This window comes from Cyprinodon variegatus, unplaced genomic scaffold (genome assembly GCF_000732505.1).
Source record: "Cyprinodon variegatus isolate N-32 unplaced genomic scaffold, C_variegatus-1.0 Scaffold156, whole genome shotgun sequence".
Lineage (NCBI taxonomy): Eukaryota > Metazoa > Chordata > Actinopteri > Cyprinodontiformes > Cyprinodontidae > Cyprinodon > Cyprinodon variegatus.
Window position 1 is genome coordinate 372,936 of NW_015150609.1, and position 18,886 is coordinate 391,821.

The 18,886-nt window shown below is 38.3% G+C and overlaps 1 protein-coding gene across 5 annotated transcripts in view; it reads left to right on the forward strand.

Annotated features, from left to right (window-relative positions):
* myo9a (myosin IXA) overlaps window positions 1–18,886 on the forward strand; it is a 141,503-nt gene that overhangs the window by 51,540 nt on the left and 71,077 nt on the right. For all 5 annotated transcript variants that reach the window (XM_015377580.1, XM_015377584.1, XM_015377581.1 and 2 more), the window contains exons 3-4: window positions 15,566–15,660; window positions 16,244–16,306. In XM_015377580.1, the coding sequence (XP_015233066.1) occupies window positions 15,566–15,660; window positions 16,244–16,306 (158 nt within the window). The remainder of the gene's footprint in view (window positions 1–15,565; window positions 15,661–16,243; window positions 16,307–18,886) is intronic.

The following is an 18,886-nucleotide window of genomic DNA, read 5'->3' on the forward strand; positions in this document are numbered from 1 at the left end:
CATTAGTGGGTCGGGCATTGCGCTTGGATCTCAGAGGTTGTGAGTTTGAGCCCCACTCCCACAGACTGCAACTCTGGGTCCCTGAGCAAGACCCTTAACCCCACACTGCTCCTTGGGCGCTGCACAATGGCAGCCCACTGCCACCCAAGGGGATGGATTACAAGCAGAGTGAATTTCATTGCTTTGTACTTGTGACAATGCAATGACAATAAAGCTGAATTCATGTTCCGTTTTCTACTGGAAAACTGGAAAAAAATGTATGATACAAAAGTTGCTGAGATTAGGTGAACTTTTATTTTTCAACATGGCAGAGAGCAGTGTTGTTTGATTGTATCAGATGCTCACTAACAGCCAGTCCAATCTTTTGATGCATCCTTTTCTTCCTCTAGAACCAGGAAGTCTCTAACTGAAGTCTCATACTCATGTAGCAGGTCAAAATAATCTCTGGATCCAATATGTTTCTCTTTTCTGCCACAACAACAGCACTAAACACAATGCGCTGGTAATTTCCTCATGTGAAGTGGAAAGGATCATCTTTACCATACCACATGAAGGCAGCATAAACCTCAGATTAAATCATTCTGTCCTGGTCAGAAAATGAAGACTTTCCCCCTGAAATCCAAACTTCAAAGGAGTTTTAGCTTTTCTTTTCCATTTTGGAAACTCAAACCTTCTGTACAATTGGACAGTATTGTTATTCAAACTATATCCTGTCTTTTTGCTTATTCTTCGTCTTAATGATAAAGCACAAAAAAGCGTCTTGTCTGGCTGGACATACAGGCCCCTAAAATCTACCAAATCAATTGATTCAATTCTTTCAGCTGTTGCTGCACCAAACAGCCCATACGTGGAGTGCCATTCAAACCATAACTTCTGCTTCTTTTACCCCGTCATGAAAGTAGAGAAATTACATTTTAATGTAGATTTTGAAATTAGAAAAGGATGCTGGAAATGGCAACGTTTGAAATAACATCCTCAGGTTCTAGGAAAAACGTGTAGGCTTGCTGGAGGTGGTTTCAGAGGCGGAAACCAGTTCTTACAAAGTTAAAATTTACCTTAAATGATTGACTAGCCTTTTTCCCCGTCTGCGTCTTCCCGGATACAGTATTTCCCTAAGGCACTTTGTTCTCCACGTCTCCATACAGCATATCGCCAATGCTAGTTGACGTGACAGAGCAATTACAACTTGCCTTATAGCAACAGATTCAAGAAAAACCCTCTCCATTTTCCTCAGACATGTGGTCCATATTAGTTTGCTACCTCTGTTTATAACAGCCATGCGTAACGCCAGCTTCTGATAAAGTTACCCAGTTTGCCAAGTTTGCTTAATTCGTACCAAACCAGCTCATGCAAACTTGTCTAAATTAAATCCTTATTTTTTGCAACATTTGAAAAAATTTGCAATTTGTGTAAACATAACCAAATGGCGATTTGAAATGTAAGTTAGAGAATAAACGCCTCAAAGTTTGGAAATGCTAAATGTTAAAACTGGATTGAAGTCCAAAATGATCATCCATCAGGGTATTTTCAACCTTCATATTTAATGTTTTCGTGCAGGAACAGCAGCTTATCTTCATTTTTTTTCTTTAGATATTTGCTTACATAGAAAATCTGACAGGTATTTATCTCAGCTGCAGCTGCTCAGTCAAGGAGAGCAAACTGAAGCATGTTATGGTTAAAGGCTACTAATGTCTTTAAAAAAAAAGACGTAAGTAGATGTTAAACTGCTACACAGTACAGATAATCCATGTTGGGACTGAGGCTTCTGGGTGAACTTCTGCAGTTTTCGCTTTAAGAACTGTTCTTGAGATTCTCAATAAAAGTTGCATGCTTCCATCCCATAAATAAAAATGTGTTGACCAATAAAAGCACTAGAGTGTGAGTCACTCATCCTCTTTGAGAGGTTCACAGGCGTACTTGAACCTGATGTAATCCCCACCCAGCCAACGAAATAAACACTTTGAGAGGAGAGGCCCTGAGAGAGGAATGTAAGTAGATGCTGGTGTGGAACGCTACATCATTAGAGAGCTCAGGCATGTAAACTGTTACGCCAACATTTTATTGGATGGTTTCTATGGTTTTTTTGTGTGAGACGAGACTATTTTATTTAACTATTTTGCATGTGAGCACACGACATAGTAAACTCAATATTTTTATCATTGCAGGCTCCAATGTTGATTTGATTTTTTTTTATTACAGAACTGATAAAAACTGTTGCAGCTGATGTAAAAGTATATGCCAGTGAAATAGAGCATAAATAAGGGACATATATGACATGAGATCCCCTGATAAAAGTTTTAAACTGTTTTAAATTGAACACAGCCCCACTCACTAAAGTACCTTATAAGAGACGATGAAATGTGTATTTTTGCTACATTTGATCCCGATTTTCCCGATTGCTACATTTGATCCCGATTTTCCCGATTGCTGCATTTGATCCCGATTTTCTCTCCCCAAATCACAAAAAGGTTTTAGCCAAATTAACTGAATTCAGTTGGTGTTGAGTTTATGACTTGAAATGGAACTTTCTATGCTCATATTTCCTTCAGATTTGGTACAATTCCATACTGTTCACCAAGATTTCTGTCTTGGGGAGTGTTGGTCCAGTGGTTAGAGTAGTGCACCTGTGCTCTGAGAAGGTTGCATGTACCCGGTTCTGCTCCCCAGGCTCCGCACAATGGCAGCCCACTGCTCCTCCAGGGGATGGGTTATATGCAGAGGTAAATTTCTACAGTGTGAGATCAATAAAGTTCAATTATTATTATAGCATTACACATCTCACTTCACCATGCGTCAGATAACTATGAAGGCTCTAGTAAAGGGAAGAGTATAACTGTTTATTGTGTAATTTGGAACACCAGCTTCACTAAAGCATCTACAGAGCCAAATTTTACACTAAAATAAATCAGAATCGCACAAGTAAAACACTCCAACACAGCTTATCTAACCAGTATGCTGGAGTTGCTCAAGTATTATATTTTTTTGACTCTTTTACACAAAGGAAAATATTGTTTAGATGCAACTTAGCCTGATCTTAAAAGAGAGCCTTCACTGTTAAACATGATGGCACATAACAGAAAAAGCAAAGTGATTATGGACTGAGACGACAAAATCCGACAAATAATTGCGTGTTTTCTCTGACCTATCTGTTCCTTGGTGCTGCAGAAGGCTGCACCAAGCTCCTCATAAATCCACTTCAGCTGTCTGGTAATATTACAGATCTTGAAAATAGTGAAAAAATTAAATCCAGCACTTTTCATGGCACTCTATATATGTTTTTTTTATTATTATTTGGCTAATATTATAATGCCCTTTTTTAAGTTGCATTACAAAGAGCAGAATTTAGTTAAAAACTACCAATTAGTGAATATTTTGTATGTCTTTGCTAAAGTTGTATAAAATGAACAATGTTTTAGAGATTCCTCCTTCAAGCTTTTTCTTTTTTTTTTTCTTCAAGCTTTTTCAGGCTATTACCAATACTTGATTTTGTTTGTGGTCTGATCTGCCAATGCATTCAAAGCGGATGGATTCTGTTTTTATTTTGTTTTTTTTCGTCTGACCTTAATGTGAACAGGCATCAAAAATGAAGCAGCAGATTTTCTGATGCTTCTTTCTTATAAGGTGGAGTCCAGTAATGCCCTTACTATTATCCATCCATCCATCCATCCATCCATCCATCCATCCATCCATCCATCCATCCATCCATCCATCCATCCATCCATCCATCCATCCATCCATCCATCCATCCATCCATCCATCCATCCATCCATCTTGGGTGTAGCAGCTTCAGTAGGGAACTTTTTACCAATATGGCCCTTACTATTACAGTAACATTACTAGAGGCTTTATTGTTACTTTATTGTTTATATTTACATCAATGATGTCACGGTATTCAGGTTTAGTTGGAAAATGTGAAACAAAGTAGTAATAATAAAACATAGGGATCCCCCTGTTTAATCAAATTATCTTTTCTTCCAGTTATTTTTTTTCTTTCATTGGGTGTAAAATTCTACTTTGAATAATTACACTTTATTTTGGATTTGTTTTTCGTAAGCTCTGCTCAACATCTTTTTTTTGAGCCTGTAATATTCATTTGACCGAGGGTGTGACAGTTTGAAAGTAAAGCTCTGTGGTTTTATTATTGATAGTGCTCTCTAAGTAAGTTATCAATTAAACTAAATGGCTTCATAACATCCCTCCATTTGGATAAACGGACTGTAGCGGGCCGCGCCCATGTCTGCAGCGCTGCAGTTTGTTGGCAGACACACAAGCTGAACTCTGACTCTGGATGGATGGAGGGGGATCTGCTGGCGTTGGTTTGCCACAGCATGTGCATCAGAATGAGTGATGCCGGCCCGGTGGTCCTATGAGTGCTGTCATTACCAAAGGCGAACACTGACCAGGCTAATAAATTACCCTCCACCGCATTGCAGCTCCAGTTTAAGTGGCGGAATATGGTGTTGGGTGATGTGGTCAGTCGGATGTTTCACTCAACAATCAGATTTTGTTTCTTGGAGATGTCGGTGGAGTGACTCAGAGCTCCACGCTGTTTCTGCGGGTTGAGAGGAAGGAATGACAGAATTTCTTTATTAGAGACAACAGCTCTTCAACAGCAAATAGACTAGACAGGCTAACTTAAAAATAAAAATGCATTCTGTTATACAGTCTTCTCAGCTGTAACATATTTTTTTAAGGTTTACTTTTGCTATGGGCTGCTTAATCTGTCATTCCCTTCTTCCCTCCTTCTGCAGACGTTCTTACTCCCAAGGGTGTTTAGGGTAATGATTAAACATGTTCATGGTCTGTGGGAGGATGCTGAAAAGAAGAGCATGCTAAAGGGCTGGTTATACTCCTGCAGCAGTGTCTCGCAGTGAGCTTGTCGCAGATATTTTTGATTTATGCCCAATATAAGCGCGGTCTGCGCTATGTTATTCCACGCCAAACCGCAAGAGGGACAATCAAGAACTAGCTGTGGGTCTAGATATGGCAGAGGCGGTGAGGAAGTGGAAAAACGGCGAAAAAGAGTGGGGATCCAGGTGGAAAAAGGGTCCCAGCATTCTCGCGCACCTCGCTCTTCTAGCTGGTCCATCTTCACGAGTCGTTTTCCACAATGGCGGTCATACAAACAAAATAAGCCACTAAGGTACGAACAGCAGATATGCATAGTGTAGAGCGGCTGTAGAATTGACCAATCAGAGGCCTCCTGTCTGCGGACACCTACAATGTTGGAGAGGTGCACCAGAGTGTCTTTGGAAGGGACGTGGGCATATCTACGTTATCTGCACCACACATGCAGACGACCTGTTTTCTGAGCATAAACCAGCCCTAAGTATATGGAGAAAGGCCTCAGGCTGGGATTAAATCCTACGACATTCCTGCTGCAAGGCAGCAGCGCTGACATCTGCACCGCCGTTCAGTGATGAGCTGGACAAGGACTCATCATCTTCATAGAGGACTCTAACCTGCCAGCCAATCAGAGAGGGACAGAAAGATTCCCATGATAGAGCCAAATGGAGTACTGTATAAAAAAGTTAATACGGGGGAGTCCATTTTGAAGCAGTGATTTTTGTGCTTTAACACCTTACGTTTTGGGCTTATTTTGCTATTAGCTAAAAATAGATAAAATGACTTTAAACTCTTTTTAATTTTTTTTTTTAAGTTCTCATTTTTCCTATTTTTTCTCCTCTGCATTTCAATCACCTAATCTTTCTATAAATGGAAAAGACGGCAGTTCCTCAGCAGTTCCTCAATCTGGTTCCAGCTCCAGATTTACCAGAACGCCACAGAGGCCTGCTGGTCCGGTTTTGTTCTGTCGTCCTTTTTCCCTTTTGACTTTGAGGAATTTGGTTTCCACACAGAGTAAGGTATGTTTAGTGACCCTGTTATGCTATAGGAGACTGAGGGATTATGTAACTCTGGGCTACTAGTTCAGCAGAGGGAACATTAGTACTTGCACGGCAGCAGAGGCTGAGAAACATAACTGACTGTATGAGTGTGAGAAAAAGCATCATATCAAAGTAAGCCATCGGCTCAAATTCTTCTGAATGAGATTATTGTTAGGAATTTAGTTTCAGTAGCGAGGCACCGATCAGTCTTATCTTCCCTGACGCTGACTTTTAGGTTTTCTTTGAGATCTAAGATACTTATTCTGATGTCAACCTTTTTTTTTGTTTTTGTTTTTTAAGAAATATAACACAAAAGTTTAAAAATTTAATCCTGATACTCTTATTAAAGGGTTAGTTTTCAATGTAAAAGAAAGTTAATTTATAGCAGTGGTTCTTAGTCCCGTTGTCGGGCATGTTTTAGGAGTTTCTGTGCTGCAACCATGAATATGCAGATTCTTTAGTTCTTTGCAATTACACATTAAGATCAGTTTTTTACCGACTGTCTGGTGCCTCCATTGCTTTTAATATGCATGTTCTGTCAGGTCATGAAGATCACGGCCTGAAGCAGAAGGATCCAATGAAGCCTTGTTGACTGGCACCAGTAATAAAGAATGCATTAAAAAAAAGGATTAAACACACAGTAAATAACTGAACTTGGAGTAATTTATTGCTGTGTCTAATATTAAAGCACGGTGGGAAGTTTACAATGTCAACTAATGACAATACTAAAAATAGGTTAATTTAAAATGAACCTGTAAGGTGGGAAAAAATTTTCTTTTTATTGTTGGTAAAAACAGCAGATACTGGTTCTGACTACTTTTCATGATTCTGATTGATTATACTTATATTTTTAAGAAATATAATCATAAATGTTATAAACATCCCCCATTATTAGTAAAACGGGTTAAAGATTCTTATTAGTAGCTGGTCTGAATGAAAAAAAACTGAGCTTAAAAGCTCTTTTTTAAAGCAAGGCGTGATAAGAAATCATTTTAAGCTATTTACAGGCAGAGAGTGTGACTCTTTGCTTTTATCCAACATAAATATTTGTTGATATTCTTCTTTTTTTTTCTGTGAAACTAAACTGATAAAGTAAATCTATATTTCACTTAGAAATGGAAATAAATTCTTTGTCCTGTTCATTAAAGGGATCAACGTTTAGATCTCCTATAAGGCCTGGACTATTAATTTTATAATCGCAATTTAACAAAACATAGTTTTTCAAACGGGGGAGGGTCGTTTCCTTAGATAGAAAACTTGGAATGAATTTGACTGTATGATCTTTAAAAGTGCAATGAGATGACATGTGTTGTGAATTGGTGCTATAGAAATAAACTGAATTGAATTGAAAATGAATTTATGGTATCAATGCATTTATCAAGACTAAGATGCTGACTTTCCCACTCCAGCCCTTTAGTGTCAGTAATATGCTTAAAGTGGGTTTGCTGCCACCCAGACAGGAAGAGATTTGCAGGTAGCGTGAAATCTATACATAAGAGTAAAATAATGCAATTTTACGCACGATAACAGTAAAGTCCTGTAACAATTGACTCTAAACAAGCAAGCCTTTAAGGTCATGAAAGGAATGAAACTCTGAAGTAAAAAATCGACATGCTTGTAATTAGTGCGAAGGAAAATCTGAGCAATATCTCAGTTTTTGCAAAAAAAATGGTTAACCCCTACTATTTTAGGTCTTCAAATGCATCAGCTAAGAGTGTGTGATTTAATGCTTTTACAGTAGCAGCCATTCAAAATGGCCCTTCCTAATCAAAAGCCAGCAAAATCCCCTCCAACTTCCAGCCACTGGCCTTTTCCTGGGCGGGCAGATTTTTTTACTCCACCCTTTCACTGAATTCCAGGGTCTGACCAGGAGATGACGTTTCTCTTTAGATCTTAATGTCCACAAATCATGACAGAATATTTTAGACGTTTAAAAAGGAATTGTGGAGGACTAGCCAAGGAAAGTGGGGAAATTTTGAATGGCTACTACTGTAGGTTAAAAATGAGTAAAATAAATGAAATCAGAAAAAAGGGATCAAAGTAGTAAGAATCTGTTTGATGAGTAAACACCAGATGGATGTATTGCTTTTTTAATCTTTTGCATTAGTGTGTGTGCAGATTCCAAAATACATCTTTAGTGAACTATATAAGTCTTTATCTGTTTTGCTTTGAGATTTGAGGTTCTTTTCCCCCCGAATAATGAATGAGGTATTCTCTCCAAAAACAACCCCTTAAAAAAATGAACAAACTACAGCTGCTTATTAGCATTGCGATGTCTCCCAGTGGTTTCTGCAGAACTTAACGTGAAGTCTTCAGATTTAGAGAAGAAACTGCTATTAATGCTTCCTAACTTTCCATAGCTGCCAGATGATTATCTGTAAATAAATTCTCGCGTATATCCTGCAGTATTTGGTTTGTTGTTGTTTCTCTGTCCGCTCAATTTCCTGCATTACTGTCTCACTGTTCAAACGGCGCAGTCGATGGGACTGTTTACGTTGCCTTAGGATAAGGGTGCACTCTTGGCTCCAGAATTCATACAAAGGTTGATTCTTTACCGGACGGCAGAGGAAGTTAATTTGCTAATTTTTAATATGAGTACAGTTTGTGTTCTGCTTCTTTCTTTGAGGGGGCAGCTCAGGAATGTTTTCCTCTCTTCAGCTGTAACTCACAGAGGTTTATGTGATGTATAAGATGCCTCTGATAGCTGAGGAGAGCTGGATATCCGTGATTATTTTTCTATTAGGTTTGGCTTTTAACTCAATCGCCATGTCTAATGTGTTCTTCCTTCTTACTAACAACAGAGGAGCCTTTGCTTGGGCCAAATACTGAAACTAAGCTCTGCTCTGGTAACAAGGCTGATGTTTTTGTCGTCTTCCTGAGAAATTTTCCTTATTAGCTAAGAGGTTGGTGAGAAGATTGATCTAATGATCATATCTTTACGTTGTTCGTGTGATTTTTTGTTGTTGTTTTAAACTCTAGCTGACCTGTTGTTGTTCTGATGCTTCAAACTCTTAACAGGTGATCTGTTTCCCCGTGATGTAAGCATTAGATAGCCAGTCACCCCATAAATATTGTCTTGATAAGCTTTAACTTAATGAGAGTTTTCTGCAGCTTATTTTGTTCCTAATGAAAACCGTGACGTTACACCATAGATTATCAGTGTGATGCATCATTTTAATATATATTGGTACATCACAGTCTTTAAAATATGGCATGTTGATATCATTTTTGGTTTGGGTTATGGCAGCAACTAATGATCAACTAATGATCATTTTGCTAATCGATTAATGTTTTCTGGGTTAATAATAGCAAGTTTCCTTAAAGAAGATTTTTTTTACAGAGGTTAACCTAAAGGTTTCCCCTTTTTTCCCAAATTATTAAAGTTAACGATAGAGGAGGATCTTTTGTTTCCTGGTGGATCATCTAAATAAGTGGCCCTCCTAATTCTCAATCATCCTGGTGATATGTTTACGTACATTAAGGCCGCCCTACGTGCTCGTCCCATTGCTCGTCCCATGCGCACATTCAGGCATATATCTGTGGTGAGCTACGGTTTCAGACAGTCATTGAAGCTCACCTTTCTCACCGCGGTTCTTTGAAAATGGCTGAGGGTCGTAAAAGAAAAAGTTTCTATGAAGAGTATGAGAAGAAAAGAAAGGCCTCAGAAGAGGCAGATATATCCCAGCATGCTTTGCACAGAGAGCTCTCCTTGCAAAGCATCATGCGATTTGCTGTCACAGTGACCTGCTGTCGGATAGCGGCAGTTATTAGCCTACGACAAATAACAAAGATGACGCTGGCACTGCACAGCGGAGGAGGAGTTACATGAGTAATGGTGCAAAAAGCAGTGATCATCGGGTCCGAACGGTCTGTTAACTGAGTGCACTATAAAGTCCGGTATATGTAGTCCCCGCTCTATATAGTTATTGAGGGATTTAGGGGATAAGGCGGACGTTCAGACACAGTACGCTTTTAAAAGCTATGGGAACAGTAACTTTTAAACAGAGCGTGCACCAGGAGAAATGGGCTTGTGCACGCTCTTTCATGCACAAGCGGGCCCTCTTCGGAGCGGGTACAGGGTTGTGCATGAGCATTTTGTTAAAAAGTGGCAAGAAAATTTGAGAAAATCCTCCACTTTGCCTTTAATCGACTAATAAATTATTATTCGATTATTATTTCAATAATTGATGAATCACAATTAAATTAATTGTTTCAGCTTTAGTTTGGATAAATCATAATCATCCTAATAGGGTAATAAAGACAAGATAACTTTAATGTTTAATAAAAGCTGAAGTCCAGGCTTTTGTCCATGCACAGCTTTATTGTTTAGCGTTCTCACGACGAAAGAAGTGAGCTTATATCTGTTCATTTCATGTTCCACAGTGCTGCTGCTCTCAGACACGTTTTTCCAAAAGGCCGGAGAGCAGCAGGCACAGCCAGAATCCACAGCCCACTGTGCTTTCTCCCAGCTAGAACCCATGACTGCCCCTCTCACCGCTGTATTTAAACAACCACACAGACCACAGTGCATTCGGAGAAACCCTGCCTTAAGATTACAACGGTCCTAGCAATGAATTGGCCCCTGGAGACCGTTATCAGCCCACACACACGCACCACTGGGAAATAACCTGCTTGTATGAGGGGTCAAGCTGGCCGCAGTTTCACTCTGTTGCTGTCATCCTGTCCAGACGGCATGGTGGGTGAGTCAGCTGGTGGAAAGCATTGAAAGGATGTGAATCTGCGGAGGTCAAATGAGCAAAGAAAGGGTTAACATTTGGTGGCACATCCTGAAATCCGATCCAATCTGTTTTTATGACAGCTCTTTTAATTTAAGTGAGTGGAAACGAAAACAAAGCCGTTCGCTGTTTGGCTCACATGATCTCTGAACACAAGGCAGTGAGAAAGTCTCTTCTCAGCCTCCGAGCTGTTGATGATGTGCTAAAGCATGATCCCTTCAAAATATAAGAAAGCTGCAAATTAGGTCATCCTGGTCTACTTAAAGCTCACATCACTGGGTTGGTTTGATGGATGCTAAATGTTAAATCATAGTGCCATCAATTTAAAAGAGCTTTATGCTACAGAAAAGGAAAATCCGATTTAGCTGAGTACGAGTAAATGACAATGTCTTGGAAAATCTCAGATTTTAGACGATAACGTCGATTTGTTGTGCTTAAGCTCTTAGAACACATTCAGAGTTATCCTCTGTTTCCAAACCATCCCTGATGTTTTTTACTAACTTTGGGTTTGAAATGATTTAAATGCAGGCTTTCTGAATGTCTTTGTTCGGGGTTTCCTTTCAATTTCAGCTTCAGTTTTCAGTTTTCTACCCAGACATTACCAGATCATGAGAGCATATTGTGGAGTGAGCTCTTAAGATAAGATAACTAAGTTGTTTTGGACAAAAGATGAGAAAAAAATCCTATTTTAAGTAATTTCTTTGTCATTTTTTTTGCTTGTGTGGGGTGGGGCCGCAGGTTCGGCTTTGCTTTTGGGTCCAAGGAAATTTTATTAGGACCGCAACTAACGATTTTTTTGTAAATCGATTAATCTGTTGGTTTTTTTGTTTTTGTTTTGTTTAATCAATTAATTTCTAATAGGATAGCAAAAGGTGTTTTAAAGAAGACTTTTACAAAATTAAACTAGGTGAAACTCAGTATTTTCCCCTTGAGATGTACTGTATAGACAATATTGACATAGAATTGTTTTTTAAATTGAAAACTAATTTTTCAATTGAGGAGTTCTGGTTGGAGCATATTGACAATTTTTTTTTGTCTTAAATGCAAAAAGTTTATATATTTATTACCATCTTGGTATAATTTCTGCTTTTATTCGGTTGCTCTGTCAGCTACCCTGATTTTTATAGTCACACGACAAGTGGTTTAGAAAAACAAGATAGTATGGATAGGATTAATATCAGCAAGTCAAATCTGGAAAATCATAATGCCATTTTTTTTCTTTTATCTAATTAAGAATTTGGTTTTATTTTTTTATTTTTTTTACAGTTTTAAGTCTGTACCTTTCTCAGTTTGATGAAAAGTTAAGAAAGAGATGCTCTGCTGCATATTTTGATGCTGCAGTCTTTCAGTTTCTGTTTTATGTTTACAGTTCTTAGAAACACTGACAAACCAAAGAAAGGGGGAAACTGTCTTGGGTTGGATCCAGGTTAAAGGTTAAATGGCCTAAAACCTTAAACAAATATTATCCTCTTAAAATACTTTAATTGTCCTACATTGCATTGTCCATATATTCTGTAAAACTCCCTACATAATTATAATAAAGCAATTTATCTGCATAAATCAAGCAGAACATTATGGCAATAGCCGTACTGCTCCACTTCTGAAAGTAAAATCTGATGGGCTCTTTTTGGCATCAAGACAATTATTCTTATTGCCACATTGCCAGACAGGACAAAAAAAACTTTAATTGTGTAAAAATTCAATTATATTTTATTAATCCCCAAAGGGAAATTCAAAAAGGAAGCCTCTTTCTATATAGAAATCTTTAGAAAGTCTGGAATATTAATGATTAAACAATAAATAGAATAATGAAGGAATGAAGAATTGAATTGTTTCTTATCAGAAGATAAGATAGGTTAATTGTTTCATGAAGGGCTGAAACAATTAACCTAATTAATCGTGATTGACCGTGATTAATGGATTATTTCAATAATCTTCAACTAATTTAGTAATCGATTAATTGTTAATGGGAATATAGAGACTCTAAAATATGCCTTTATCTGACACAGCAACCCACTTAGAGCAGTAATTATACCAGAATTGTAAATATATATATATATATATATATATATATATATATATACATTTTGCATTTAAGATTAACATAAAAAATGTGTCTGTCAATGTGCTCTAACCAGAATTCCACAATAGGAAAAGTTTTAGTTTCACCTGGTTTAATTTCATAAAAATAATTTTTTTAAGGGATCTTTGGCTTTCCGATTGTTAATCTACTAATTTAAAAAAACTAATCGAGGGATTAATAGATTTGCAAAGTGATCGTTAGTTGCAACCCTAGGTTATTGTATGAGACAAGCATGGTGATATTTCTACATGGCTGTCCTCTGAGGCAGCGCAAACGTTGAAGCTGATGCTTCACTCAGTATAGCTGCTTTAAAGGATAATCCAAAAGAGGTGAAAAGATGAACAATTGACAGCAATGGATCAGACGTGTGGCTCACTTGGTCTGTCTAATAAATATTTTATGACCGTAGGAAATGAAAGCTTAGGTAAGCACAGAAAGCCTCTGATTAAGACAACAATAGATTTGAAATTAGGAATGAGAAGCTGGATTAAAAACGGGCCACACTGTTGTCTTTGGATCAAAGTAAAAAAGGAAGGAAAAAAAATTTAAATTCTCACGCTCAAAAAAAGATTTTAAATGAACAGGCAGACGTCTAATTAAAACATTTTGTGAGGACATAACATCATCGTAGTGGCAGCATGTCCGTCTGCCTGCAGCCCGCACTCAGACACATTACACCCAGAACACACGGGCACCGCCTCAAGTCTGTCACTGCTCTGCCTTTGGCTCACTCTGTGGTCTGAGGCCAAGAATAATGTTGTTGACCCGTTAGAGTAAGTGAAGTGGTGAGAATCATGTCTGCATAAACACAGTCCATCCTGCTGTCCCACTGACTCTGGGATAAAGAGGAGAGAAGATCTGAATCTTGAATATCTCTATTAATATTATAAACTTTACTCAAAAGCTTTTTATTCCTTGACTTCATTGTTGGAGATGTTTCTTAATAATGTTTGATGACAGGAAGGAGGATGAGCTCTGATGCTCAAAAATTAGAACTTTATGTTCAGATTCCCAGCAAGCCGCATTGTAATCTCTAACAATTTCTGCTTTTAAATGGGAAAGCGATTTAATATTTATTATCTGCTCTGTTTTTATAAAGAAATTATGTTCATAGCAATAATTACAGATATTAGCGTGTCATTTTATTTGCGCGTTACTGTTCTTTAGTTATCTAGGCCTCTGTCGTTCTAAAACGTGCATCTTTCTTACTCAAAGCAGGTGGAAGATCCAACCAGAGCTCCAACATAAATCAGCTTTCTGTGTTTTGTTTCACATCCTGCTTCCTGCTAAATGTTAACAAGAAGCACAGAAACGCTTCAATTTCTGCTGCGTGTTCATTGGCCGACGACATTGGAATATTTTTTCCCATCAGCTAAGAGACTGTTGTTGATCTGCCCTCGTCTGACCTCCAGTTCCTGAAGCAGGCAGGTTCACCTGGTTCAGAGGGAGATGGGGCCATGAACACATCAGCAGATCCTCCTTCCTCTTCCTCTTCTAGGATGTTTAGAGATGTGATCGCTGTTCTTTTTCCCATTGCTTAAAGCATCTGTTGGTATTGATTTGCCTTGATGTTGGAAGCAGGGTGACCAATACACACTGTAAAACTTTTATCTCACCTTAGTGCCTCCTCTGCTTGTTTGGCTACTGGCTTGCTGGGCCCTATGTCTTCTGCTAAATTCAGACTGCACCCAGCAGAAACAGCAAAAACACGTCTGCTGCTTCATTATTGATGCTTGTACAAGTTTAGTTCTGATGCACGGCTGAAGCATCTCTGCTGCTATAGCTGCATGGTCTAAAAGTGGGTCTGATGCGCGTTGGGTGGAGCTACCATATCCTTTCTTTTCCTGTAACAATAGGGGATGAAATCGAGAGAGTCGCTTTGCTTATATTAATGAATAATGTTATGTTCAGACCTCAAGCGCTGGAAGCAGCAAAAAAGCTTCTGCTGCTTCATTTTTTATGCTGGTCCACATTAAGGTCAGACGGCCGGTAAAGTGTGCCTTGTAGCTCATCCATCATTTGTCTTTGGGCGCTGACATGTTGAGACGAGTTGTGTCTACATAATGTTTATAATTTTGAGCAACATATTTTATCGCTATCATCCCAACAAATAACCAATCAATGGGAGCTTAAAATCTGGGCTGGTTGTTGTCGTGGTTTTTGGATCAGATCGTAGCTTTTATTGCAGTTTAAGCTCCAGCAATACTAACTTGGATTTTTTAAAGTTGTCTTTGAAGTTTCAGTCAACATGCTTGCATGTTTGTAAGCAGCATCGGTGAAGGGTGAGGTCAGGGAAGGGTGTTTTCCTTTTTCACAGACGCAAGGCTTTAGACAGCTCTCAGTGCTTCACAGAGGAATTTGTTTACTTGTGGTGGGACTACAAATAACTGCAGGGTTTAAATATGGTATAAAAAAACATAGTTCTCCAGGCAGCCATACAACATAAATAGAGCTGTGAGAGGAAACACTGTCTGGACGTTATTGCAGCACCACCGCTGCACATGTTCCACCCGGCCACATGGATCCCATTACTCACTGACGACATGTCTTTCCCCCTATCAGCCCTGTTGGCCCTCTTTTACCGTTCCTCTGGCAATTTGTCCGACCCCGACTTTAAGACATCCGACAAAACCTGTTATTAATGTGCTGGAATGATGTTTCTAACTGTGCAGGAGCAGAAGTCTGAGCTGCACCAGCTTTATTAACAGCAACCTTTTTCATGATAAACTTTCTGTTTGCTTGACTCACTCAGACTATCTGCGCCTCAAGTTGACTCACAACCTGACCTCTGATGTCTGCCGCTAACCTCAGTGGAAGTTTCCGTTTGTTCTGATTACATCCTCCTGTTTCTCCCTCTGCAGGCATTTGGGAACGCAAAGACGGCACATAACAACAACTCCAGTCGTTTTGGGAAGTTCATTCAGGTGAACTACCAGGAGAGCGGCACGGTGAGAGGGTAAGGAGGCGACCACACCTTCTGAACACTTGTTGTTTCCATAGTTTGTTAAAGTTAAGCCACAAAATGATCTCAATCAATTAATCAATCAATCAATTTAATTGTCACGTACAATTTACATTAAAATCGAGATTTCAGTTCCAGTACAAACCGTTAATCAAAATACATCACATACATAAGGGTGGGGTGGGGGCTGAGAGGGAGAATGATTTATATTTAATGTATCATTTTTATTTGATCAGTATATGTCTGGAGGTGGCAAAGTCAGATTGCTGATCTAATTGAGATTCAGTTTGATGAGCTTGAAGCTCATCGCCACAGATAGGGGGGGAAAAAAAATGAAAGTTTCTGGCCAGCAATTATAAAAAAGGTTGAATTTCAGTATCGCTTCTCAATAATAAAACATTGCATTCATATTTCTTTATATAAATTGACGACTCATTTTAAAATTTTCTTTTGAAATGTTGAAACGTTTTCAGTCGGACAGTTTTGAGTCTCCATTGAATATGGGATTAAATCTTAATCCGGCAGTGCCCTAAAGAGTTTTTGCCTGAAATGTAATTTGTATGTTGTTTTCTTATAGGGCGTACGTAGAGAAATACCTCCTGGAGAAGTCAAGGTTGGTCAATCAAGAGCCCAATGAGCGGTAAGTGCAGATCCAAAACTAGAAGGTCAAAAACAAATTATTTTGCGACTCGTCAAAGCTTCTTTTTTGCTTTCTTTTTCTTTCTTTTCTTTTAGTGTCCTGTCAGGCAATGTTGGTAATAGCAATTGTTGTCCTAATGCCAATTAATAAAACCAATAGTTTTATTATGGTTTATGTAGGGAATGATTAATGTTATGTGGACACTCCAAATAAAAAGGAAGAAAAGATGAAAGAGTGAAGGAAAAAGAAATATTGGCAAAACTTCCTCAGTCTGCTTCATCTCCTGCAAAGAGAGATACAAAAAGAACAGCACAACCAACTGTTATAAAACTACAGATACAATACAGCAACATAGAGTATTAATCAATACGGAATGCATGCAGTTGTAGCTGAAGATAAAATTTGGCACCTGTAGGTGTTTGTGAAGGTGCGCTTATGTGTGTAAGATTTATCCATGGGCAAAATGCTCAATAGTGGTTGTGAAGAGCCAAAGACCCGCCCTGGTAGGTGAAACCTAAGGTCCAGATAACATGTCACAGCTTCTGATTTAATTACCTGATGCTTAACACCCATTCCTTTAGTGATTGATAACAGTGAATTGATCACAAACCAAAGGCTGTAAAGATCACACCCTGCTGTTTGAATAAAGGCAAAGAGGAAATGTTCAGATTTATCATAACTTCTAAACCTGACCTGACATCCATGATCTGAGTCTGACTGTGCTTCATTTTAACTTTGCACCTGTCAGATATTTGTAAGGATTATTTGGGGGAATTTAGTGTGGACCTGCTCACATACTACTCTTCTATATATCTTCACACTTAAAGGTTTGACTATTTACCATAAGATTATCAGATTCCTAATGACTGAAAATTTGAATCCAGACTGACTTTAATTAATCTGGATAATTTTTTTCAGATATTCTTAATAGTGGTGTGCCATTTGCTGTTAATGGCTGTGTTAACGCCAGATTCTTACTGTGCAATAAAAAAAATATCTCCATTAATCTATTCTCACAGTTGGGTTGGGAGCTAATACTAATGATGGCTTTCAACTCGATATTTTAGTGCGGATATATATCTGGGGCCAAGAGAGAATCAGCCTTCCAACCTTTTGTAGGCGTACTGTAATTACCACATTGAACGTGACGTGGTGACATGGATGCAGCTATAAAGACGCCGGTGTTGTGGCATATTGGGTGTTAAGCCGAGACCAGCCTGCCAATAATTACCTCCCCTCTCGCACACTGATAAAAAACATACTGAAATACATCGACCAAAAATCTATTTTATTGCATCCATGCATAAGAAATATGAAAAAGTTCATAGTTCCTGTTTTGTTCATATTTCAATCCTCCTTCTCATCAGTGTGCGAGAGGGGAGGTGATTCTCTGCATATCAGCCTATTTCATTTCTAGAGTGCATGATACATTTTTAAAAACCTTCACTTCACAAGAGACATTTTAAACACAGATTAAACACAATATAAGGATATATTATCCTTCTATTGCCCCAGATTCTGATTTTTGGAGACACTTTATCAGAGGTCACGGATTAGCGGACCAGGATCCGGCCCCAACCTGATTTAAAACATTTATAAATTACCACATGTTGTCCGACGACAGTGTCTAAACGTCACTTGCGCCGCCTCTCCTACTAACATGGTAGCCTTCCCGGAGCGTCCGGGACCAGGCTGCACGTGATACAAATTATCCAATGAGCTGCTGTCAGTCTGGGTTGCTGCTACTAGATACTTTTAGACACAGCAGGAAAACCTGTGGCAAGCCGGGCGATGGGAAAGAAGGAGAAGATGATGATAAGAAAAAGAAAGCAGAGAAAGTGTGGACTGCTGGAAGAACTGTGGTGAACTGGTGAAAGAAAAGTGAAATGGTGTGCTCTAAGATGACCCTGAACATTTTGAGTACGTTTGGACATGGCAGGATTCTCCACCATGAACATAATTAAAAAATAAATATGGATCCAGGCTAAAAATGAGCACCTTGATATGTGCTTGAGAATGGCTTTGTTGCCATTTAAACCCAGGTTTAAAGCCTTGCAGGTCAGCCTAAAGCCCACTGCTCTCATTAAGACAGAAAAAAGAAAGGAGAGAAAAAAAAAGGTGTTTTATAAAATATGTCAATCAGGAAATTGTCTATATACAGAACTGAACGATTATTTAAAAAAAACACTTCAGATTTAAAAATAAAAAAATGTTCTATTTTTATTTTTTTTGTTGCATAAAATGCATAAGAACATCATTTTATTTCAGTGTTAAATTAGGTTTAAAGTAACAGATTATAATAAAAAATTACTTAACTGGTTGTTGATTTCTTTATTCGGACCCCGCTGATTTTTAATTGGTTACCGCTGTGCTATACTGTTAAAGTGAGACATTTATAATTGGAAGTGGGACACTATACTTTTTGCAACAAAAGCTCAGTAACAAATTAGCAAAAAAAAGTATTTACAACTTTGTCAACATCTTAACTAAGAAAATAAAATCGTGTGATTTTGCAAACAAAAAAAAGTAAACCTGTTATTTTAAATTCTGGAGGTAGCACATGCACATAATGAATGCCTT